The sequence below is a fragment of the Melanostigma gelatinosum genome, assembly GCF_949748355.1.
Source record: "Melanostigma gelatinosum genome assembly, chromosome: 13".
Lineage (NCBI taxonomy): Eukaryota > Metazoa > Chordata > Actinopteri > Perciformes > Zoarcidae > Melanostigma > Melanostigma gelatinosum.
The window spans coordinates 15,759,845-15,782,983 of NC_136646.1; the positions used below are offsets into that span (position 1 = coordinate 15,759,845).

Consider the following 23,139-nt stretch of genomic DNA (forward strand, 5'->3'; position numbering starts at 1 on the left):
GAGCAACATTTTCACCCAGAGCCACTCGACTGTTTCCTTATTCCACCTCTGTAAATGTTTACGTACAGCAAGCCATGTCAGCTGTGTGGCTCGCTGTCGATGCAGGCCAATTGTTCATTGAGATTACGGCTCTGATTTACTGTAGAATGTGAAAGCACAATATCTTATAATACACAATATAGCATGTTGCAGCTCTATATTTTGCATGTTCAGCCCATACGGATTTATTAACCTTTTGTATATCACTCGTGTTAGTCTTGACAATATGACGCAGTCTTCCAACTCTTTGTATCTTAAGTATTTTTTTAAATAACATCTGCACAGGAGCATATGTTGGTGTTTATAATCTACTTTTTTTTTTAAACATTTAGGTGGATTTAAAATAATAAATACTAATGTTTTAATGCTGTGAATTACTTAACTGATATAGATCCATAGCTCTTACTTACTATATTTCACCTGCAGGAGAGAGGGAGAGAGGGAGAGAGAGAGAGAGGGAGAGAGAGAGAGAGGGAGAGAGGGAGAGAGGGAGAGAGGGAGAGAGGGAGAGAGAGAGAGAGAGAGAGGGAGAGAGAGAGAGAGAGAGAGAGAGAGAGAGAGGTGTACAGGAAGTTCTACTGTAGCTAAGTCTGGAAACGCCATGCCTCTTACACGACATTGTTATCAGAAGGAAACAGTGTGACACTCCCACATGGTTCCTGTAGCATCCCTATATGCTTTTACTAAACTATTTATCTTATTGGTGACAGAAGCCAGACACAACTGTTTTCTTAACACCGTTATTGGTGAAATGAACCTTTTTAAAACCAACTTTGCCAGAGAATGTAAAATCAGTCAACAAGTCATTAACTCTGACAGAATGAAACAGAGGATGTCCATTTCTTTTCCTGGTTTGGTCGTAATACGCTCGTCATTTCCTCCTCTAATCTGCTTTGTGTGGTTGGATACAGAGAGAAGAGAAGAGTTAAACAGGGGAGGGGTGAAACATGAGAATGCTTCAGCTGGCTCAGTACGAAATACCTTAGGCGTGGTTTTAAATGATTTCCTTATGCTCTCTGAGGGTCTTTAGATCTCAGAAAAGGCAGCCGTAGTAACTTGTGACCGTCTAAAGCTCAACCAAATCGAGTTTAAGGTGACTAGGGGAACGTTCTCAAACATGGCTACTCTCAGCAGAAATAATGAGGAGAACTTGAAGGAGAGTCGGCACAACATAGTGAATGAGGAGCCGAGGGATCCTGCCACCGAGACGTCCGACACACTGCTCCCACAAGATGTGTTGTGTGACTCCTGCATGGACAGCCCCAGCGAGGCCCTAAAGTCCTGTCTGACCTGTCGGGTTTCTTACTGCGAGGCCCATCTCAGACCCCATCTGGAGAACGCCAAATTCCAAAACCATCGTCTGGTGGATCCCCTCCACGACATCGACTGTCAGACGTGTGAGCTTCATCGGCGTCCTCTCGAACGCTTCTGTCTGATGGACGGCCGCTGTGTGTGTCTGGACTGTGAGAACCAGGAGCACGAAGGGCACACGACTGCGTCTGTCGGGGAGGCACGGACACAGATTGAGGTCCTAACAACACAACACATCATCATTTTTAAAATTTGCTTGAAAGTTTAAAACTATTTGCCTTTTATCGTCTCAAAAGGGCAACATGTTAATTTAAGATTTGTCATTCATGGCCTTGCATTTTTGCAGCATCTGTTGCAGTTATGTTTGTGATGATTGTTTGTGCTGTAGACTGAGCTGCAGAAGAAACGGGAAGAGATCAGTCAAAGTGCCTCAGCAGCTGAGAGAGCGATTGGAAAGCTACAGAGTAACAATGACCTAATTAAGGTATGTTACATGCATTTTGCATTCATTTAACGCACCATGGTCTGGTTTGAAGTTTTTTTCTTTCTCTTTCCCCTCTGGCAGTCGTCTGTGCAAGAGGTTTGTGTTATTGTTGAGCAGCAGTTTGCCAGGCTGCAGACAACCGTGGAGGAGGCCAGAAAAGGGGTGGTGGATGCGCTGGAGGGGGAGCAGAGAACGGCCCTCAGACAGTCTGAGGGCATCCAGGAACATCTGGAGCAGAGGAAAAGCGAGCTGATGAAAACTGTGGCCCAAATGAACAAACTGTCCAGGAGCAAGTCTGATGTAGACTTCTTGCAGGTACCAAATATCTGAAGCATTTGAGATAGTAACGAGTGTCGTGTCTCATGATCTTGGAGTAGCACTTGATGTACTCCGAGGCTACGTTTATTTTGGATGCCGGTGTGACCGTGTACACAGAGCAGGAATTTCATCTCTGCAGTTATTTGACAGGATCAGAGAAAAAGTAGTTGCATTTTTATTTAGCAGCTTCATTTTGCATTGTGAATACATGCTACTTTTGTCTTGCTTGTTCCAGGAGTATTCGGAGTGGAAGAAAGGCGTGGCAGACGTATGCCGGCCTAGTCCGTACATCAACCGCATGGACCATTTAACCTCTTACGTCCAGGTAGTGACTGATTCTACCCAGGAGCTGTGTGACCTGATCCTCTCCTCCTACAACGAAAAACTGAAACGTATTTGTAAAAGTGGTGAGTGTGTATCACGTCCTATACCTTACATCTCATGGCTCCTCATAGAGAAAATAGCTGCAGACATGCTTTCTTCAGTGTATCTTGTTATGCTTGTTTTAGCCAAGCCATGGCTGTGGACTTTAAGTCCTGTATATCAATCTTTCTTTGCTCCTAACCCTAACCCTTTATATGCATCAGCACATTTAGCTGTTGAAAAAAATCCTCATCTCTTATCAAAATACCAAGGAATCTCTCTGCAAGCAGGTGCTAAATCCCAGATGCCAGAATCTGAACCCTCACCCCTGCCTGATCCTGAGACGCGAGAGGACTTTTTGAAATGTAAAATACACCTTTCAGTACATTATCTTCTGTGTTCTCTGTTAGTCTAATCATACATGTTCATTTGTTCTTCATTCTTCACAAATTCTTTTTCCCCCATGTACTGTAGACACAAGGAGTTTGACCTTTGACCCAGACGCCACCCATCAATTCCTCCGGGTAACGGAGGACAACAGAAAGCTGACCAACACCAGCCCCTGGCAGCACAGATACCCAGACCACCCTCGTCGCTTCGAACATTGGCGCCAGGCAATAACTTCAGACAGCCTTTACCTTGGGAGGCACTATATTGAAGCAGACCTGATTGGGGAGGGTGCACATATAGGAGTCACGTACAAGAGCATCGATCGTAAAGGAGAGCAAAGCACCGGCTGCATCGCTGGGAACGACTTTTCCTGGTGCGTGGGAAGGAACAGCCGAGGTTTCTTTGCCTGGCATGCTGGTGCGGAGACTCCCTTGGATGTCACTGATATCACGAGACTTGGCTTGTATGTCGACTTTCATCGAGGCTCTGTGTCTTTTTATGATGCCACCGGTCCTATGAGGCAGCTGCACAAGTACACGGCTGATTTCATAGAGCCCTTGCATGTTACAGCCTGGCTGTCAAAAAAAGACAACGTGGCTTCTCTCGTTAGTGAGAAATGATGTAACAAATGATCACCTGCCTTCACTGCAAGTGTGTGTTATAAATGTTTATTGAGGTTACATGACAAGATATATAAAGTTATGGTACATTTGGAGGATTTCTTCGCATACATGTCATTGAAGGTTACATTTACTACCATCTAGTGGTCACATAAAATGTAGGAAAACTGTGCAGAAGTAGCGTGTTAGGAATTTACTGCAGTTTTATTGCAACTATATTGCTCTTGAATGTGACATGATTGAGGAAAAAAAAGTACATAGTCTGCCAACAATTATTTTATTCTTGTACAAGTGCATTTGCTGAATAATCATAAAGCTATAAGAGGATTTATTGTTTGTGAGGAGTCTGTCAAATCATCAAGTTCATACAAAAGTACTTTGGAAATCATTAACCTCCTTAAAGTTCACTGCAGTCAACTTCAGGCATTGAAATCAGTTTCATTCTCGTCATAAAGTGGATTTATAAAGTGCACACCTGTCTGAGTCATGGAGATAGACTGCTGTGTTTCAGCCGTATACACGCTAGGAATATCAGGCAGCATGTTGGGCCTGTCAAAAATGGGATTGTCAAAGCCGTGGTCAATAGGCCCGCCAACGTCTCCGACATCGCCGCGCTTCTTCCAGCTGCTCAGAGACGGCAGCGACGGCAGCGACAACGGCATTTGAACAACCCCTTTACGAACCAGCACCACCACGATGATGATTGTAATCATAATCAAAACTCCAAACACAACTCCAACCGCCATCCCAGCACTTCCTCCAGTCTGATCACTGCTGCTCCCAGAGGAGGCTTGAAATTCAGCCTCAGTGATTCCCAGGTTTGAGCCGTGAGAACGGGCATCTTCCAGTATGTCCCGGGCCAGACCCTCGGACTGCGACCCCGTCTCTCCATCCACAACAACCACCTGGATCTCAGGCGAGGCACCAAAAGGGATGACCCCCATCAACCGCTGTGACTTGACGACTTTAGACATGCCCAGCTGAATGGATTTGTATTTTGGCAAGATAAGAAATAGGTGATGGATTCGTTCCCTGTAAGTTTGCAGGTTGAAACCAGCGGCATAGTGAATGGTGACGATGGCGCCACAAACATCACAGCAGTGTCCTACAGGGAGGAGAGGCTTCTTACAGCTCAGAGCGCCACATGTTACAGTGTTACATATCCGCTGATGGTTCACAGAATTCCCACAGTCGCAGCCAGAAGGATCCCCACACTCTTGGTTCTCAACAGTGACGACAGAGGATCCTTGAAACTGCAGCTGGCCTGAACGTGAGCCGAGATACTGGGAGAACTCAGAGCTGCTGTCAAACTTCTTCCCCAGCACGGACACCGATTTGACAGGAATGCTAGACTGACTGGAGCTGGCGTCCACCTTGAAAGAGGAGAGGGCTTTAAAAACCACATCGTCATACTGGCAGGGGACACTCTCCTCGTGGACTGAGAACAAGAACTTTCCACGCTGCAGGTCTTCCAGAGTTGCAGCTGCCTGCCACAGAGCTGGGTTGAACCACTGAAGAGACTCTGAATCCCTGAACTGGGTCGTGACACCAGCTCCGCAGCCTGGATCTTTTCCGCTCACAACATAAAATCCAGCTCCTGAATTTAGGATGAGCTCTCCATCGACTGGCAGCCACATCTCCTGCACAGCATGCGTGGTCTCCACGAACACAGACACTGTTCTCTGGGCTGGAAACTGAACTATGTCGTTGCCACATGGAACAGCCCCTTTGTCCCAGTTGGTCTTATTCTCATAGTTGGTGTCAGGAATCCACTGTTTTTGCAGGGCATCCACTGCCCCGACAAGACAGAAGAAGAGAAGGAGCGTGTCCGGTGTTTTCAGCATCCTGAACATTTGTGATGGACTGAGAGAACATAAGGTGACCTTTGTTTCCAACCTTGTGACTAACACATGAGTGCACACAGCTTACCAGTAAAGTTGATGCGCGCCGAACCACGTCGACCTGGACAAGCAGGTGACCTGTAAACGATTTACAAATCTGCAACAACAGATTTTTTTTTTTTTGTTCCTCCTTTTTTTTTTTGTCTATTATCAGAATATCCTGAACACTTATGAATACATTTCTATGCATTTTCTAGAGTCCAGTGGTCCTCATCAGGCATCAACACCTTTTTTCTTTTGCAGGGACAAGATTTTTTTGAAGGGATAACTTCTGGACAGTCCTCTGAGCTCCTTTTGCGAATTTGCGAATTCCAAAATGTACCTCTTGATTAATATGAAATCAAATTCAGTTATAGATATAGAACTCCTAATATGTTCTGTCTCTGTTGTCATTGAAGGCCTTTATGTTAGTGAAAGCCACTTCGTCTTAAAGTTTCCAAAGTTGTGTTATATTTAATTATACATTTCATTTCAGCATTGCTTTTACTGCTGCTTCCGTAACAGCTTCATGTAACTGCTTTTTTTTGAGGTTGTAGCTTACTGGACTGCATTGTCTTCTCCCTGAAAAAGAGAAACTTGCCGAACATGAACAAGAGTTTAACTTTTGAAATGGACAAAATAATAAATTTTGGTGAAAAAAAAAATCTGCAAACTTAAACAGCATGTGATTATTACTGTCTTTCTGAGACACTTCATGTATTTTTTTTTTGTAGAAAAATGTCAGAGGATGTTGTGGAGGCACGGCCATCCAACATTGAGATGGCAGCACACATGGACAACATCCAACATCTGCCCAGTCCCTCACAGACTTTCAATGAGGAGGCTGGAGAGAGCATTCACCACGTGGAGGCAGTGGTGGCGAGGGCCCACCATGGTGGTGGATGGCTCCTGTCTGGCATCGTCTGCGTCAACATCCCGATCCTGGGCTGCGCTCTGGTCAGCGGCAGTGCCTTCAACAGCGTGGCCATCACTGCCGTGCACAGGCAAATCGTCCTCGTCATTCTCCTCCTCCTCACGATGTTGTGGGTGCTGTTTTACACAGCCGTCACCTCTCGGAAGGATCAAGCTGTATTGTTCAAAGATGGCCACGCGGGGCCTGTGTGGCTCCGAGGTCAGCAACTTCTGGTTGTCTGTTTTTAGATGAGTATCGTTTCAAGGCTCAATCCCTTTTTAATATTTATATTTCAGGCGGGCTTCTGCTGTTTGGGCTTCTCAGTCTCATCATGGACATCTTCAAGATCGCCACCTATGTGGGCTACCTTCACTGTGACTCTGCTGTTAAGGTTGTCTTCCCTGTTGTGCAAGCTGTATTTCTCTTTGTCCAGGTTGTTGCATTTTAAAAACATTACATTGCAAGAATATGCAGTCTTACTTGCACTGTGGAGTGGTGGGTGGAAACTTAACAAAACCTGTCTGTCTGTAGACTTCCTTCCTTTGGTTTCATGCAAAGGATTGTGTGCAACTACACACAAATTTCACACGGTAAACTATTTATTTTACTCACTAGAACGTGTACCTTTTCTAGTCTTGCAGGACACTCGTGTTTTCCCTCTTCCAGGTGTGGGCTTACTCTTACGCTTTCAACTAACCTGGTGGTGTGGATGGCAGCTGTGACTGAGGAATCGGTTCACCAAACTGAGATTCCAGACCTAAATGTCAGCGTCTCACACAAGGTGTACAGAGGTATTTAGGCACGGTGTGTTTTCAATTCATTCATGTGTTCATTAAGAGGGAAAAGTAACTCCAAAAACTTTATGTTTCAGCCAGCTATGGTGACAGATCGCAGCCACCACAGCATAAAGTTCCGTCCAAAGGATGTGTGTTCGGGACCTGTTGTGGGAATACTGCTGGTGGTGGCAGGACTTGTCACATTCATAGTGTACAAGGTGGACCTACTGACAGAGGACGAGAAGAACAGAAACAAGGCCCTGCTGATTCATTTCATGGTGAATATAGTGATCGTGAGCCCGATGTCCTTCTCCACTGTGATCGGCTGCGTCGTCTACAGGCTGGACCACAGGGAGCACGTATCGGAGAAAAACCCCACTCGCAGCCTGGATGTGAGGCTTCTGTTGGGGGCCTCGATGGGGCAGTTCATCATCAGCTACTTCACCATCGTGGCTGCGGTGGCGACAGGAGCCGGAGGGTACCTGAACAACCTCAACCTGTCCTGGGCGGTGCTGACGGTGCTCCAGCTCGTTCTGCAGAACTACTTCATCATCGAAGGCCTCCATAGGGAGCCTTTCCACGTGATGCAGGAAGCCGCTCTGCACACAAATGCTCGCGCCTTCCGGGAACATCCGGAGATAAACGTTGTTCTGGGGACTCATCGGTCCAAATACTTCATCACCTCAAGTCCCTGATAAGCCAAGTTGGAAGAGAAGAGTATTGAAGGAAGTCTGTGCCTTTCTGCTGCTTGCGAACATCATTGTAAGTTTACGCTTACTGTCTTTAATCACTATAACTAAGATCTATTTGTTTTCCTCTTGGAATGTGTCCTGCTTATTCACTCACTCTGTATTGTCAGCTGTGGATCATGCCCGCCTTCGGCGCTTGTCCCCAGTTTGATCATCCCGTCGAGATAAAGTTCTACAAATTCACAATGTGGGCGGCCATCGTGAATATTGTCTGTCGCCAGTCTCTTTGAGGTGTACGTGATCTCTTAGATGAACCTATTTTTTAACATAAGAGTAATTTCATGACATATCTTATTCATTCAATGTTTGAATTTAACTTGTTATATTAATAAATGTCAACTTAAAAGAATGTTATTTGTCATTAGTTGGCTAACATTTAAATTCCCATATTTTTGAATCAAATTTACTAAGGAGGCCGTCTTTTATTGTACTCTGCACGTAACAAGCCATTACATTTACATGTGTGGTTATTTATAACCATGACATTTAATTTGTTATCAAACTACTTGATCGGTAACTATTTTTAAACCAGGCATCCAATTATTTATTTATTTATATATATATATATATAATTTTTTTCTTTTTTTTTCAGGATCATTTACGTAAAATAGACTTTCCAACATCAAGCATTGTAAGCATAGCCAGCCAGGTCCAAACTTAAACCTGGCCATATACATAAAAACATACAATCTGTATAGTTGTCTCCAAAATCCTGTAGAGTTACATTGTCACATAAACCACAACCATATTCACAACTCAAAGAGTGCACTTTAAAGCATGGCAAGTACAACGAATAACGTAAAACACCAATATTGTGCCGTATGTTGCAAGCCTCTGTGGGGAAAGCACCATATCTTCTATAACCAGTCTGACTGCAAAGTTTAACAATGTTTCCTCTTTCACTTCACTTTCACTCTATTCCGCCAATAAAAGAGCTCCGGCCTTCAGGAAACGCTCCAGACAACATTCTATTGTCTTGAGGTCTGAAGAAATGTATAAACACCGTTATTTATGGACAATAGTGACAATTCAATCGTCTTAATCTGGACGTGTGTCTACCGGAGTCGTCTGAATGACTCTCCTACCCAGGTTGGTGGTGTACGCACTGATGATGATGATGATTAGGGAGGCAAGTTAAACACAGTGAGGTTGACTGGGAAACCAGCAGATACTGAAGTGAGCAGAAACCCTGTTGAATAGTCCCATTTTTAGTCGTCTGTCTACATCCTCTGAATCTCAAAAAGGCGAACATCGGTGTCATACCAGATGGGAGGGTCCACATTGCTAGAACAACAAAATAAGATGTTAGCGTTGAGTCAACGCGGATAGACGACTATCTGCGTAACGCTCTGCTCTTATGGCTGACTCACCGCAAATAGACGACGCCCCACATGTAGGTACGAAACCACATGGCAGTTCCTGCGTTGGCCTGATACTTTCTGATGAGGATGGGGTGAGGAACTGGCAGCAGGCCCACTAATGTGCCATGCTGGAGAAACTTAAGGATCTCTGATTCATCTGTGAGACCCCTGCAGTGAAACATTTGAGCACACTTTTAAGAAGAAACGGTGATATTTCAAAAAGGAATACAAGCGTTTAAATAGTTAAGTAACATACTTGTCAATGCAGATCTTTTCCACCTGGGGAACTAGAACTTGTAAAAGTCGCATGATAGTCTGCAGGGGTAGTTTACACTTCCAGGAGAGGACCTAGGACAAAAATAAAAAAGGTAAATCCAGATCACTTACGCGTTGTGACAAATATCCGTAATTGGTGAGGGCGAAAGAAGTTACCGACCCATTCTGATGTGGGAGCCCAAAACGATGTTGAAGATGCTCTTGACAAAGGTCTTCTCTCCATTTCAGCTTCAGTGTAGAAAACGTCCTGATCATTTGAAGAAATGAAATTACTGGCACGCATGTGCTTTGAAACAAACGCATGCACACAAACGCACACTTACTTCATTGTCTCGGCCTGAGTTTGACTCTGTGTCACTGGTCCCAACGACTGCGTTTTGGCCTGAGTGGGCTTTTTTTGAGGGGTCTGTCTTTGGAACTGACACCATGGTGCCATCCTCTGACACCTGGGACTTCTCGGTCAGTTTATCAATGCCTGCAGGAAACCACAAATGACAGAAAACCTATAACTACTTGAAGGATTAGTCTGGTGATTGTCGATACTTTTCTTATTCTAACAAATCCGATGAAAAGCCCAAAACAAAGAATGAAATGCAGCATTGTGTCCAAAACCTTTTTTTGTTTTTCTTACAAATGTACCTATATTTGTCAGTCCTCTAAGTTTGACAATCGTAGATCTCTTCAGATGCTTAATGTACTGAGCTGTACAGGACAGAAATCCACCCCACATTCAAGGGATGGTTGTCAATTTCATAAAATATGAAAAGTGTAGTAAGTTGAGCCGGTTTTAACATCCAATCACAAACATCCAAAGAGCATACAGAGTCAGCACCTGGTATAGCGACCAGGCTGGTCTTCAGTGTACCGGGCTCTGCCGGTACAGCAGGGCGAGAGCCCTCCATGGACACAGTCTCCTGCGAGCTAGTGCGGGAGATGACATCCGGAGACTTCCTCTTCCTCTGCAAAGCCTTCTGGATGGCAGCAGGATCAGAGGGCAGGTTGGCCAACTGGTGGAACACGTTACGTTTGCGTATGATTGCGTACACCAGGTTGCAGTTTCCTGGAGGTGAGAGAGACGGAGGGACAGATTCACTAAATGAGCAAATGTGTAACAAAGTCCCTTCTGATATCTTGATCCTGACAGCAACTCTAAAAGAAAGCTTTGCAAAGCCATGCGAGCCCAGAATTCTGTTTTGTTTCAGCTCACGCTTACCGTCAAATTGATATTGGATGATATTGTTGAACGCCTCGAGAAGGAAGAACACAAGGTGGTGGTTCTGGGCTACAGAGAACAGGAACCAGCCAGTGGAGAAGGCCTCCAGCAGGTGGAGCAGTTTATTGGCTGCCACCATGGACAGGCTCTTCAAATAGGGAGACACTGCAGAAGGAGAAATGTTAATGTCACTAAATAAATCAAAAAAACATAACGGACATTATCATTTGATTAAGTGGTATCTGTTTTGTTCTAAGATGTTAAAACGGTGAAATCGTTTCTGTTGCAGTTGTCTGTGCATTGCCAGACAGATGGCGCCAAAGCAATTTTACCATTTACAATGATTGTGAGTAGGCAGTCAAACAGAGGCTGGAGACGCTGGTGGCCTGTGGTGATGATCTTGTGAAACACCTACAGAACAAACACAGTGACAGCTGTGAGTATCTTCATTTGGCAGCAAGACAGAACATTTCAGATGAGGCAATGCAGTAGACACACTCGCCACTATAAGCAGGTCAGCATGAGTCCCCGTGAACACTGGGATGTCCATAGGCACATGGACAGAGTAGGGCTTATTCAAGCGCACACCAAAGTTTCTCTCCCCGCTCAGCAGCAGCAAAATGAACACACCGATGTGCATGAGTCCAACACGGGCTGCAGCCATAAAACACATCAGAAGTTAATAAACGTATGCCGAGTAAAGGCTTGTTGGGCGCAAGGAAGCAGTGGCATGAGACTCACACTGGTCAGCCCTGGCGTCATTCAGATAGAAGAGTATGGGAACCAGAATATCCAGCACATCGCTGCTCTTCAGGACAAAAAACAGGAACTTCTGTCGTGGGGGTCACAAAAGGGATTTTGTTGAGTAAAATCACAGACTTTTAATCAAAGAAACTCTTTATTGTAGTTTTTTGTTCCAACCTTGTTGAAGTCACAAAGCTTCCAGAAAAGCACCAACAGCTCTTGGTGGAATTGGATCTTCTTGGTAGAGTTAGGCAGGTACGTCTGAGTCAAAGGGTTGATCAGCAGACGAGCTAGCCCCTTCAGCACAAAGTCAAAGTCCTGCAAATGGAGAGACAGAAGGTGTGCTCTGGACACATGTACTGGGGAAATCTTTTAGCATTTTACAACAAATGATAATCAGCATACCTCCTCTCTGTGGATCCTTGACAAATAATTCACAAACAGGTTTTCAGGGCCTGTAGGCTGCACAAAGATAAGGAGATTAATTGGAATGGCATTAAACACATGCCATTCAATCATCGGATGGATTTCTTTGAGGAGGTGCTGTACCTCGTGTTCCTCCATGCTGGATGGGGAGGGGGGCCGGTGGGGAACCCCTCCGTCATGCTCCAGCGTCACAATGAGGATCTGTACTGCCTGCTCCACCAGCTGCTCCCGGTAGTCGGAGAACAGAAGGTGGTTGTATGGGATGCCGTAGCCCACTGGATCATAGGCACACACCACATTCAGCAGAGAGGTGAACAGAGGCAGAGCATGTCTAGGGGAAAAGACGTGAAGATGAGAATCAGGTGCAAGAACACCCCCATGCAATGTCTCTTATTTTAGTCAATTCACATCGAGCGAATCATTATATCAGCCCCGTACCTGTTTTCTGTGGAGCAGAAGAAAGTCACCCAAGGGTTGACGACATTGTTGTCCGATGAAGGAGGCAGGTACATGGCCTCAGAGAAGCAGGTTAGTAACAGCCTTAGCAACTCTGTCCTGAAGAGGATCAGTGAAAAAAAAAAAAAGCAGAGAGGTGGACAGCAAAAAAAAATCACCCACGAGAATAAAGGTCGGTGCTATATGCTGCCAAGCACAGCTGCACACAGCCGGCTGACTCACCTGTTCAGATCATGGATGTAGTTGAGAGGGGGGGACTGTGCAAAGCCCACCCCTGCCTCCCAGATGTATTCACAGCTGTCTATGGACTGCATGTTCTCTACCGAGTCCTGGATGTGGTCACAAAAAAACATGAATAAATCATTTCAATCAGAGCGCAGAATTAACACGTCTCAGAATATTTGTTCGATTACATCGCAAATCGTCGTCTCAAGTCCTCAAACCTAAAAGACGCGTTCGGCCGTTTAATGCTGCGTTCTAAAATGACACAACAGCGTTTTCTGATCTGTCTAGTTGAGGTGTAGTTTAGTTTTGGCAACTAAGCTACTTGGTGGAGTAAAACATCATGGCTGCAGCACATAACATATCGTTAAGGGAGCTAAAACCCCCAGCTTATGGATGGACAGTCTCACTTTTCTCCTTACCTACGCACCTCTTGCTGCTGACATTTTTCTTTCTGTCGTCTTTCTCCTAACCCCTGTAGGAACGTTATCTGAGCATCTTTTCCATAATGAGTATAGTATACAACCATTCACCAAGGAAGTTTAAACCCCTAAAGAGCATTCACTGTAAACAAAGTTGCAGCGTGACGTGCGGCATTTCTTTCTTTCTCATGAGGAACGAGGAATTCTTCCTGGTGAGCCCAACGATGTTTCATCAATCATGAACTCTTTCAACGCTGTCTCTTCAGAGAAACTGGAATGACCAGTTAGACCAGGAAGAAGGAAACAGGGTTCAAAAAATATCTCTAACAATCTAAACGGATCATGTTAACCATTTCCCTCGTAAATGCGTCAGCAATGATGAATTTTGCCTGACGGTGATGGGTACTCACGGGGCCTCTCCTGTGGCTGTGGACAGTGAAGTCGGGGCAGAAGAGGAGGTCAGCGATAGCCAGGAGCAGCGACTCGGCCAGGGGTCGAGCTCCTTCGTCATCATCCAGCTCATCTGTCTGGAAACGATGGACATATATGTATGAGACTAGATCCAGACGATACAAAATATTCTCCAGTATTCACTGAAAGAAATAATGCAACATGGGGAAAAGTGTTCCTGGCTAGAAAGAAATGGTGCAGTGCAGCTGATATTTCCTGATCGACAAGGAAAAAGTAAATTACACCTTTCTTAAAGCTGGAATGAGGAAACCAATTTAGCTGATCAACAGATTACCCCTCAATGCTTTCACTGTCAGATACAAAGTGTTAAGAGTGATTGAAAGACCTGTCTTGATGCTTTCCTGTGCCCACTCACCCCAGCCCGCCCAGCACCGGGCACCGTCGACCAGAAGAATCCTCTCCAGTCCTGGTCTTCAAATATGTAAGGAAGGATGCGGCTCAGGATGCAGGTGCAGTTCAGGATCACCTGCTTCTCCCTCTCTGTGGGGCAACCAGACGCCGCCCCCTGCACCAGCTTCTCCACGGCCTGAGGAGACAAGAAATACGATCAGGAGGTGAGTGAGAATGAGTACGTGTGGTATGGAAACATCTGCTGACCAAGACACACAGAAGAAGATTTATGTACGGTAGTTTTCAATTTTAATAGTGCAATTTTCTACAGCATTGGTGCCTATTTTAGAACTGTTGGTTCTCAGATAATGATTGTCCAATGAACACGGCACTGTACCATGACAAACAACTTAGTTTCTTAGACTTTTTGTTACATTAAAAATGATGTTAATAATGAGTAAATACAAATGATTTCATGAGGCTGAGGCTCATAAATTGGTCAAGTTTTGATGTACTAAACTACTACACTAAACTTAATATACTTTCCACTGGGAAGTACAATTGACACATGATATGGAGGCATATGTTGTTTGTTTTGTTGGGCCTTTAACAAAGATTAACTTCAAAAAATGATTCATTATCTAAATTTAATCAACACCATGTTACAGCCTTTTTAAAATAGGCAACAAACAAACTTTAAATTAGCTCAGCTGCAAGAGCTCTCGTCTCCTCCTCTTTATTTAATTTGTCTGTAACAGCTCACTACGTCTGTTTTGTTTCTGATAGGAAGCTTCAAACGGAAGCTGGTATGAGACGAGAAGCGAAGGGAAAGGAAGGGGAGTTGACTCACTTATTCCCGCATCTGAGAACATGAGCCTTGCTGACAGACTCCCATGTTGGGCTCGAACAAACAACATTATTCCATGATGTAGCCTCACATAGGGAGTGTCCCCTGCAATCTCACCTCGTAAACAAGTTTGGATAACACAGATGCATTAGCTGTTCATACTGTGTGTACCTTATAGCAGAGAGTTGCTAAATTGGAGGGGGACTCCTCTCGAACAGCTCTTATCTCTGCAGCTGGCACCAGTGCAAAAACATCCTGGACCGTGGTGGTGGTGTCTGCCCAGAACTGGTCCCAGAAGGCATCGTCTGTGGCTTCCACTGGCTGTAGAAAATGTGTTTACATACGTTTCACATATATATGAGACAAATGGAGCATTTCTATGTCTGTGAGATTCAAAATACAATGGCTGGTGCAGTGCATTAAAATACAATTTTCCCCTTTGATCATAATGCTACGTGATTGTTTGGACTTCATTGTAGAGCTCATCCTAGGCCTGCCTAATGGCAATGTAAACACAACCTGTATTCAGCAGGAAACATTATCTGGCACACTGGGCTAAGCACAGTCCACCTGCTGCATCTGCAGACGTCATCAGCTTTGATTTTGCGACGCCATCGTTTGTTTTATAATCTGAACTAGACATGTACAGCCTGAATAAAGCTTTATGGTGATCTGCTTCGAAGAGTCGGCCATCATTTAACCTAATCTATGAAAAATACGACACATCTGGAGTAGGCTACAGTGCATGCGGTCCTTATACCGACCTTATAAACATGTCAACTATGCAAAAATAAAGGCTAATATAGGCTATATCAGTTATAAAGCGCGCATGCAACATCAGCCTGTTTGTTTTTGCCATCACATCATACGCGTTATCTCATCTCCTCGGGATGCTCTCCGGCGGCGCTCATCGACACATTTCTGTTTTTATATTTCATCCTTTATTCTGCTGTATGGATGCGAATATACCTGTGTTTTGGTTGTCAGCTGAATCACTGCTTTCCTGAAGTTCAGTTTTGAGTCGGTGCTGCCCATTGCGATTATTCCCTTTATACTAAACAGGACCGCTGCTGCTGAGGATTCCTGTTATTTTCACCTCCGTCCTTCGCTTGACTCATTAGCGGAGGCGTTTTTTTACTCTATTGGCTGGCTGGACCTGCACTCCTACAGGGTGTAACTTCCGGATTGTGAAGACGTAAACCATTCAGCCAGACAGGATGTTTTGTTTCCAGCATTTACCGATCCAAAACTGTAATTGTTCTAATGTCTTTAAATTGATGCATTCTTTGGTATAGAAAAGCCACACTGATTGTATAGGGAGATGTTACATTTACATCTGATTTTATTCAAAGTTGGTATTTCCAAATCCGAAAGCAAATAAATTCTGCTGCAACGTGTTTAAAAGCGATGAATCGTATCCCGCGACACGACATCTTTAGGAAAAACGAACACCGTGGCCAATATTTAGTAATTGTTTATGACCAATTATATTCTTATTTCATGAATTAATTAATGAAGTCATGGTGCTTTGTAATGCACATAGGCTGCAAGTGCGCCTTTGTCATTATATGCGGCCTTTAAGTGCTGTTTGTAAGTCCCCACTGTCCTTCAGACATTATTGTAATTGAATTGTATCCTTCACATCATACGTATAACCTACAAGAAAGTACTAGTGCCCATCACTTCAATTTGACTATGCTGCTCGCTACTCCTCTGTGACATCTCCGATGCCACAGCAAACTATGTTCTAATTATCTAACTAGCATCAAATAACAATATTTTCCGATAGCACGTAAACGCATCATTGCGCAGGCGCAGTGCCATGTAAACACTACTGCGCGGTCGGTTGTGGTTTTAGCTGTGGCTGTTCTAGCTAGCCGGGTTGAACTAAAAGAGGTGCATTTTTACTCAGCACTGAGATTGTTAGGCTGATATCAAAGGAAATAGGCATTTTATCTGTATATTGTTCTGCGATCAGCTAATTAGGAGCATCAGCTAAGAAGGTTAGCTAGCGGGGACGTTAGCTTGGAGCGGTGACTGGCTTTTTAAAGAACCTAGCGTTAGCTATCTTAACGCTAGCTCAGTAATATCGGATCAAACTGATGTGAATTAACTGCCGGTTACCTTAGGTGTCTGTGTAGTTCATTATATTATATTATTATTTTAGTGTTGCCAAAATGGCTTAGAGTATCACATCGATATTTAACACAATTAGCTGGCTAAGCAAGCCTAGTTTGCTAACGCTAACTCTGTTGATAGGCCACCAACTGACAGGAAACAAGCGAACGAGTCGATAACGTCAACCGGTCGGGTCCTGCAGTCTGGTCAGAACAAACACGAAGGAAAGATTGATTTAGTGTCGTCATATGTTGACTGAAAACAGGTGAGCGACGCCTACAACACATTGTGTAGCGAAACAAATGTTGGTGTGACGTTACAGTGGCCTGTATTAACCACTTGCAGTCATTAAAACATGTCGATTGCCGGGGTGTGTAACAAATGATCGGGGTTCACACATGGGATACAATGATCTAACAGTTAGGTGAGATGGCACATACTGTGTGTGTTTTAATTGCCTGTGTGTAACCTAGTTATGTGCTTTGCACCCCAAACAGGAAACGGCAGCGCAGCGGTGGTGATGAGGAGAATGGCCACCTCGTGCCTCAAGCCAAAAGGCAAAGCAGAGCTCATCCTCTCTCTCCTGAACCAGGCCGGGATGCCTGGGACTCTGAGGTACAATCATTTGTTTAGGGAAATAAAATGGTAATACTGTAATGTAAGAGAAGCTGGGCAAACGGGCAAAAACAGACGATTTTGGTAGATGTCGATACCTCTAGTTTTGTCAAAACCCTCTCCAAAAAAACAACACGAAATGTCGCCATCTGCTCAAAAAAAATGAGTGCTCTTGAGAATTGTTACTTAAGACTGCAACTAGATCAAGTGTCAAATGGGGAGAAATATGATTGAAAATGGTGTTTTCTATCTTATTGTTACCAAATTTGATTCGAAGCAGACTGAGACCTCTTTTCGAAGCTGTCTTTCTCAGATTTACAGCTTCCATACCAGAAACAAACTGAACAAGATTGGCAAATGCACCAGATGTTGTCTGAATGGCACCAAACTGGTTAAGCCAAAAAGCCCCCTTACTCACTTATCTTATTTAAAGGCGTCATGGCTAATGAGGCATTTTTGATGCCTACCCCATGCACTTCCGTTGCAAGTCTTTTCATTTATCATGACAAAACAACCCTGGGTGTTGAGGAGCACACTGCTGATGTTGGCATATGCATTTCAGTCATCCAACAGCGAGACCAGCAGCAGTCCGGAGCATGCGGCTGGCAGCTGCGGCAGTCAGTGTGCCGTCGGCCCCTGCAGTCCCCTCGGCTACGGTGACTCCTCAGAACTGGCCGGCCCCACAACCCTGGTGTCCTACCTGCAGATCAACCGCATCCTGAAGCACGCCCACTTCCAGAGCCTGCAGAGCCGATGTCAGCTCAGAGACACATGATGCCCTAATGTCTCTCCTTGTCAGCCACCAGAGGACTGAGTCCCTGAGGCAGGCCAGAGCACCACATGCTGATTCACTTCACTCGGCTCTTCCCACCCATCTCCAGTTACTGTGATGTCTCGCAGCTTTACATATCTGTGGATGGAGAGCAGCTCCTGGTCAGGTATCTGGAGGGGGTTCATCATTCAAATAAATCAAAAGTGATCATCATTCTTAGCAATAATAACTGTGTGATCAACTCAAACATTCTTTGTGATCCACTTGATTTCTGACCAGTCTGGTTAACATGCTGCTCTCGGAAGCCTTATTGTGACTGATTGATGATGACGAATCCCTGTGTTTTGTCTTAAATGTTGTATGAAAACAGTGCTACTGGAGCTGCAGTAATTGCACCAAACACAATTTTAGGCCGGTCAGTGTGACTCGTTTAGTCTCCTAGTAGGGTACTTGGGTTGTATAATGCTGAATCTGACGCCTGTGTGAGTACATGGACCAGTCTCAGGGAGGATTTGCACTTGTCTTGCTCTGCTCATTTGCTTTCATATTCAGGCAGGGACCCCTTCAACAAGGACCTGTAGAAGCCACGGGTGTTATCGTGGCCAATGATGTTATATTTGATGTAATTATTTTGTTAGTTTATAGAGTTTTTAGACAGAACTTAAATTTAGTGGAGAGTCAGACCATGGAATAAATTATTTGGTTTTAGTGCGGTTTGCAATTTTTTAAGGAAAACTGCAAGATAGGAAGTTCTGAACACTTGTGCCAATTTTCTGCATTTCCATGGTGTGAATAAATGTGGGTCATTTATCCCATGCTTAACGATTAGCACAGGAATGTTTATTGTTCCTGATGCAGATTCAAATAGTATAGTAATTGATTTTTCAAATATTGTGCATTCTTGGCAGTGGTGTGCACAGGTGTTGCCTTCTGGCAGTTTTATTTTCTCCTGATCTTAGAATAGATTTATAATTTTTGTCATGATCTTGACATGAGTCCTTTTTGTTTTCTTGTGATCACTTAATAAGTTTGATCTTGACACAACATATCTCGTCTTCTCATGATGGTATGTCTTTCTAATAATCAGAGTAGAAATGAATGTCAAAATTGATGATGATAACACCGCTTACTATGTCGAGATCTTGAGAGAATAATTTGGAATATTTAGATATATTAGTTCAGATGATTTGAGCAGTTAAGATCATTTTTTGTTTTGTTTGATGTGGCATTTGAGCGTGTCGGGAAAATGTAGTTCTTTCTGTCCGGGGGGGGGGGGAGTACAGTACAGCCTTTAGGAACAAAAAGACATTCCCAAGGCTTTGTTTGCAATATTACTGGAGCCACTAAAAAGCTGTTTTAACTGCAGACGAGCCTTTCTGCCTGTGCGTTACCACTCGATGGTATAGCTGTATGCGTGTCCCTGTGCACTGAACATCCAGGTACGCGAGCACTGACCATAAGGCTGTGCCTCTCTCCTTTTTTCTTAAACCAGGATTGGTTTCATTGCTGAAGCCTCATCCCAGGAGTAAGCGCAGCTTTTTTATTTTTCGCAGACTGGTGTGTCAGAAATGTAAGCATTTTGAAGATGTGGTTTATTTTTTTTTCCAATGATATATTTTTTTGTATTTTAGTATTATAAATTACATTAGCCTTGCCATTGACTTTTTTTTTCTTGTAAATACCCCTTCATTTGAAAAAATAAAAATTCATGTTTTTGAACAAAGACATTATTTACTCTTTCTTTGTTTTTCATTAATCTGCATTTGGCCCTTTTTAAAATCATCCTATAAGAAATCTAACATGGTGATGCTGCTACGATCTGGGTCAGTTGATGCTGTTCCTCTGTGACAATATTCCTATTAGCTTAGCATGCTATGTGCTGTATGTGTAAACATCCTCCCCTCTTCCTCCAAAAGGCCAGTAATGAATGCCTCCCCATGCATTGAGACCAGCATTAATGAGATATGACCTGTGTCATAGCGAGAAGCAGTGAGAGGTTCTTTAATTAGCACTCTACATGTCCTTGTCTTGTCACAGACACAGTAACAGATTACATGCATTAATGCACCACACGGAACCACGGTTACCTTGCCGGGCTACCGTGGGCCCTCATTACTCGCCTTCTTTTGATTCCCTCGCTCTACCTCTGCTAAGTTAGAGATGACAAACGAGCCAATGATAATTCAGGATTAGCAATCTTCCTGCATCTCTTACGATGCGGCTCTCTTCCTTTCTCAGGTGCCTTCTCATTATGTCGAAACATGCAGCACAGCAACCTATAGAGACAATTAATGAGCCGTAAGTGAACCTTTCATCTGATCTGAGGTAAGCCTCTTTTTCACCGGCCTTTTGTATCTTGAAGCAAACATCACATTAGAGTCAACCGAATGCTGTGTAATTAAGGTGGTGCAGGTGCAATTAGCTGCCTCTTCGATAAACATTTTCCTGGTGATAATCTATAATTCAGTTTCAGGAAAAACATTATGGAATACTAAAGAAATAATTTACCCCAAAATGCAAATTCAATGAAGACGCCAAAGTAGCCCGTTACGCTTTTTTAAACAACTTGTGCAATACCCCGTATAATAACATGTTTGTTCAGACGAATGCCTGGCCTGTGGTCTTGCTGCTTGCAGCTTTTAGGATTCCCGCTCATCTCAATCATCACTAGACACTGAGCTTCCTCGGGTCCTTTGCAATACACGTGTCATGGTTGCGTCATGAAAAGAAAACACCAGTGAAATACACACATAGTTCACACGAAAAGAAAACACAGGTGGCAGACCGGCGTTCGGTGAGGTACGACCTCGCCTTGGGCCCCAAACATGTTATAGATTTATTATGTTTAGATCGGAAAAATCTGTTACTATTCTAACTCATGTACCCTGAACTAACTTATTAATAGAGGCCCCCAAAGCACATAAAAGATATGCAACCCAACTATATGCTACTGAGCCGATGTACTTAACTTTGTAGTACTACATTTACCTGACAGAAATGTTACTGGTGAAGTTGCAGATTCAGATTTGACTCACGAAATATAACAAATTATTCACTCTCAATTTGTACAATTTTGATTGTAGGACATATACTGTGCGGTATTGATAGTTTTACTATTAATAGGTAACAGTTGTACTTCAGAAAAAACGTTTTGAGTGAAAAGGCCAACATTCCCAGTTAGAGAGGGGTTGAAAAGTGAAGCCTGGGGTCACAAAGCATGTTTGCTGAAACAGGTTGTGTCCAAATTGCACCCGATTCGACACGCCACTCCCTCCATGTGTGAAGTAGATCGGATGAAGGGTTGTCGAGATATGCGAAGGACACACCGACAGACAGATCTGTAGATGTACAAAATGAACTAAAAGGTTTTTAAGGATAAAAATCCATACAAGCCCAGTATTCATAAGGATAAATACTCGCATTGTCTTTTTTTCTGAGCAGCAGATGTTCCAGATGTTCATGAAAGGAGCAGCAGAGGGCAGCACACTGAGTGTTAGCTGGACACAAACCGTATTCCTCGCAGTCGGCAGCTCATAAGAGCTGGGGGATTCTACAACAGGGTCAAAACGTGTGGGCTACGTAGAAGACATTTATCTTTAATCTGTTTTCACACACACACATATACTCAAACACACACACACACACATACTGTCCTTTCCAGGCAGCACAGCAGATATGAAGGTGGGCGGTGATGAATGGCTCATATCAGTTGAGTGAAGAGGCAGGAGAGAGTTAAATGAACTGTCCTTGTTCTGGGGTCTATGTATGCGCATACATTGTTATATTTTTACCATGGCCAGCGGAAAAGAAATCTGGGTTAGCCGCTGCTTCCTTTTCTTTGTGTCCTCTCTGCTAAGATTCCCATCTCTCCTCAAAGGCAAAGAGGCACGGTGAACATCAGCTGCACACAACAAATACAGACAAGCAGACAAACTACTGTATGTTTTATGTTTATCAGTGTCTGGTTCACCTTCAGCCTCAACACTTGAGTACCGGTAATCTCACTTTTATGATTATTTAGGGAAAAAAGGAAACGACAAACTGGTCACAGGACAGTCCTTCAACTGAGTGGTGTATTCAAAATTAAGAATGATGACTTAAAGAACGTGAGAAAAGAGAGCAAAAGTAAGCTAAAGCTGACCCTCTCACCCTTGTCTCTCTCTTTGCCAGACTTTGGCTGAAATGTGTTTGGGCAGCTGTTGCCTAGCATGAGATGGTGATTGGATTGGCATCAAGTATACAGCTTTCCCTCGCCAGCCAACACAAACATCTGCTTTGCCTCCCCACCACTATTTCGCCCCAAAATCAAACAACAACGCTCCGCTGCCCCCGTGGCCGTCCGAAGAATTAATCACCCACCAAGCACATTAGCGGTGCCCTATTGCCCCGGCCCGGCTGGAGCGGGGAGGAGTGAAAGCCGTGGCAGGCGAGCGAGGAGAGCGAAGGGTTGGTGAGTCGGGATGAGGGTACTTCACAGGTCAGGAATTAAGATGGATAGCTATTCGGTTGATATTGGAGCGTTTACTGCATTAATGCAAGTCCTTTTCATCCTGCGATCGGCCTTTAACGTTCCTTTTAAAGGCCGTGTGGAAAGTAATGGATTGCATACAGGCATTATAGAAATTCTTGATTTGTGATCGAAGTCTTTCTGTGTTTGGCACTTAACCTATTGGCAGAGCGAGCCAGTTCACTCAAGTTGAGGACAGAGGTTGTTAGAATGTAAAATGCTACTGACTGTAGCCTAAACATGCAGCGGAGAGTCATTTCCTAAGAGAGAGGGAGAAAGCACAACAGTCCGGCCACTCTCTTTCGAGCTGTCAGGAGTTCTAAGGCCTTGAACGGACTGAACCGAAAAGTGCGATAACTGACAGGCTCGGCGTGCTTTGGTCAGTGTCTCCGGTTCCACTTCATGGCCTCCCTGTTCAATTTCACACAATGCGCTCCAGAGACAATGTACAGTAGACTGTTTTCATTGCGCAGCAAAGTTACAGTCAAGGCCCCGATCAATCATAAGAAATGTTCA

The 23,139-nt window shown here is 44.1% G+C and overlaps 4 protein-coding genes and 1 pseudogene across 7 annotated transcripts; 3 read left to right on the forward strand and 2 right to left on the reverse strand.

The window, feature by feature from the left end:
• The first annotated feature begins 1,110 nt into the window (after positions 1 to 1,110).
• On the forward strand, positions 1,111 to 3,916 carry LOC306786377 (tripartite motif-containing protein 16-like). Of its 3 annotated transcripts, none has more exons than XM_079281127.1 (6): positions 1,111 to 1,567; positions 1,739 to 1,834; positions 1,916 to 2,149; positions 2,388 to 2,559; positions 2,740 to 2,880; positions 2,990 to 3,916. In XM_079281127.1, exons 1-6 carry the CDS (start codon positions 1,157 to 1,159, stop codon positions 3,523 to 3,525), a joined length of 1,590 nt encoding a protein of 529 aa, XP_079137253.1. In that variant the 5' UTR covers positions 1,111 to 1,156; the 3' UTR covers positions 3,526 to 3,916. The 3 variants fall into 3 exon arrangements, with proteins under 3 accessions (XP_079137253.1, XP_079137254.1, XP_079137255.1); XM_079281128.1 differs by having other exon boundaries at positions 2,788 to 2,880; XM_079281129.1 differs by having other exon boundaries at positions 2,806 to 2,880.
• A 28-nt stretch (positions 3,917 to 3,944) lies between these two features.
• On the reverse strand, positions 3,945 to 5,437 carry amn (amnion associated transmembrane protein; the record flags this gene model as incomplete). The annotated part of the gene is made up of 1 exon (XM_079282628.1): positions 3,945 to 5,437. Exon 1 carries the CDS (start codon positions 5,376 to 5,378, stop codon positions 3,945 to 3,947), a length of 1,434 nt encoding a protein of 477 aa, XP_079138754.1. The 5' UTR covers positions 5,379 to 5,437.
• A 716-nt stretch (positions 5,438 to 6,153) lies between these two features.
• LOC306787413 (proton channel OTOP2-like) lies at positions 6,154 to 8,073 on the forward strand (annotated as a pseudogene). Its single transcript has 5 exons — positions 6,154 to 6,537; positions 6,615 to 6,751; positions 6,850 to 6,908; positions 6,985 to 7,856; positions 7,954 to 8,073. The product of its transcript is annotated as a proton channel OTOP2-like (transcript).
• A 245-nt stretch (positions 8,074 to 8,318) lies between these two features.
• hid1a (HID1 domain containing a) lies at positions 8,319 to 15,691 on the reverse strand. Its single transcript, XM_079281006.1, has 19 exons — positions 15,581 to 15,691; positions 14,783 to 14,932; positions 13,790 to 13,960; positions 13,374 to 13,490; positions 12,542 to 12,648; positions 12,302 to 12,418; positions 11,987 to 12,194; positions 11,843 to 11,899; positions 11,615 to 11,755; positions 11,435 to 11,525; positions 11,196 to 11,347; positions 11,026 to 11,104; positions 10,694 to 10,858; positions 10,313 to 10,540; positions 9,804 to 9,955; positions 9,641 to 9,727; positions 9,461 to 9,552; positions 9,214 to 9,372; positions 8,319 to 9,127 (listed from the first exon to the last, which is right to left on the reverse strand). Exons 1-19 carry the CDS (start codon positions 15,644 to 15,646, stop codon positions 9,064 to 9,066), a joined length of 2,403 nt encoding a protein of 800 aa, XP_079137132.1. The 5' UTR covers positions 15,647 to 15,691; the 3' UTR covers positions 8,319 to 9,063.
• Positions 15,692 to 16,434: 743 nt separating this feature from the next.
• LOC306787491 (protein VCF1) lies at positions 16,435 to 19,833 on the forward strand. The gene is made up of 4 exons (XM_079282634.1): positions 16,435 to 16,507; positions 16,871 to 16,994; positions 17,227 to 17,344; positions 17,907 to 19,833. The coding sequence occupies exons 2-4, from the start codon at positions 16,978 to 16,980 to the stop codon at positions 18,117 to 18,119; spliced, it is 348 nt and encodes a 115-aa protein (XP_079138760.1). The 5' UTR covers positions 16,435 to 16,507; positions 16,871 to 16,977; the 3' UTR covers positions 18,120 to 19,833.
• Positions 19,834 to 23,139: the final 3,306 nt, after the last annotated feature.

Bases quoted from the DNA above. Each gene is read 5' to 3' on its own strand.
- LOC306787491 (XM_079282634.1), top strand. The intron at 17,345-17,906 runs GTACAATCATTT...TATGCATTTCAG, and splicing joins GGGATGCCTGGGACTCTGAG to TCATCCAACAGCGAGACCAG.
- LOC306786377 (XM_079281127.1), top strand. From the start codon at position 1,157: ATGGCTACTCTCAGCAGAAATAATGAGGAGAACTTGAAGGAGAGTCGG. The intron at 1,568-1,738 runs GTCCTAACAACA...TTTGTGCTGTAG, and splicing joins AGGCACGGACACAGATTGAG to ACTGAGCTGCAGAAGAAACG. The intron at 1,835-1,915 runs GTATGTTACATG...CCCCTCTGGCAG, and splicing joins GTAACAATGACCTAATTAAG to TCGTCTGTGCAAGAGGTTTG.
- hid1a (XM_079281006.1), bottom strand. From the start codon at position 15,646: ATGGGCAGCACCGACTCAAAACTGAACTTCAGGAAAGCAGTGATTCAG. The intron at 11,348-11,434 runs GTGAGTCTCATG...TTATGGCTGCAG, and splicing joins TGACGCCAGGGCTGACCAGT to CCCGTGTTGGACTCATGCAC. The intron at 9,373-9,460 runs GTATGTTACTTA...GTTTCACTGCAG, and splicing joins GAAAAGATCTGCATTGACAA to GGGTCTCACAGATGAATCAG.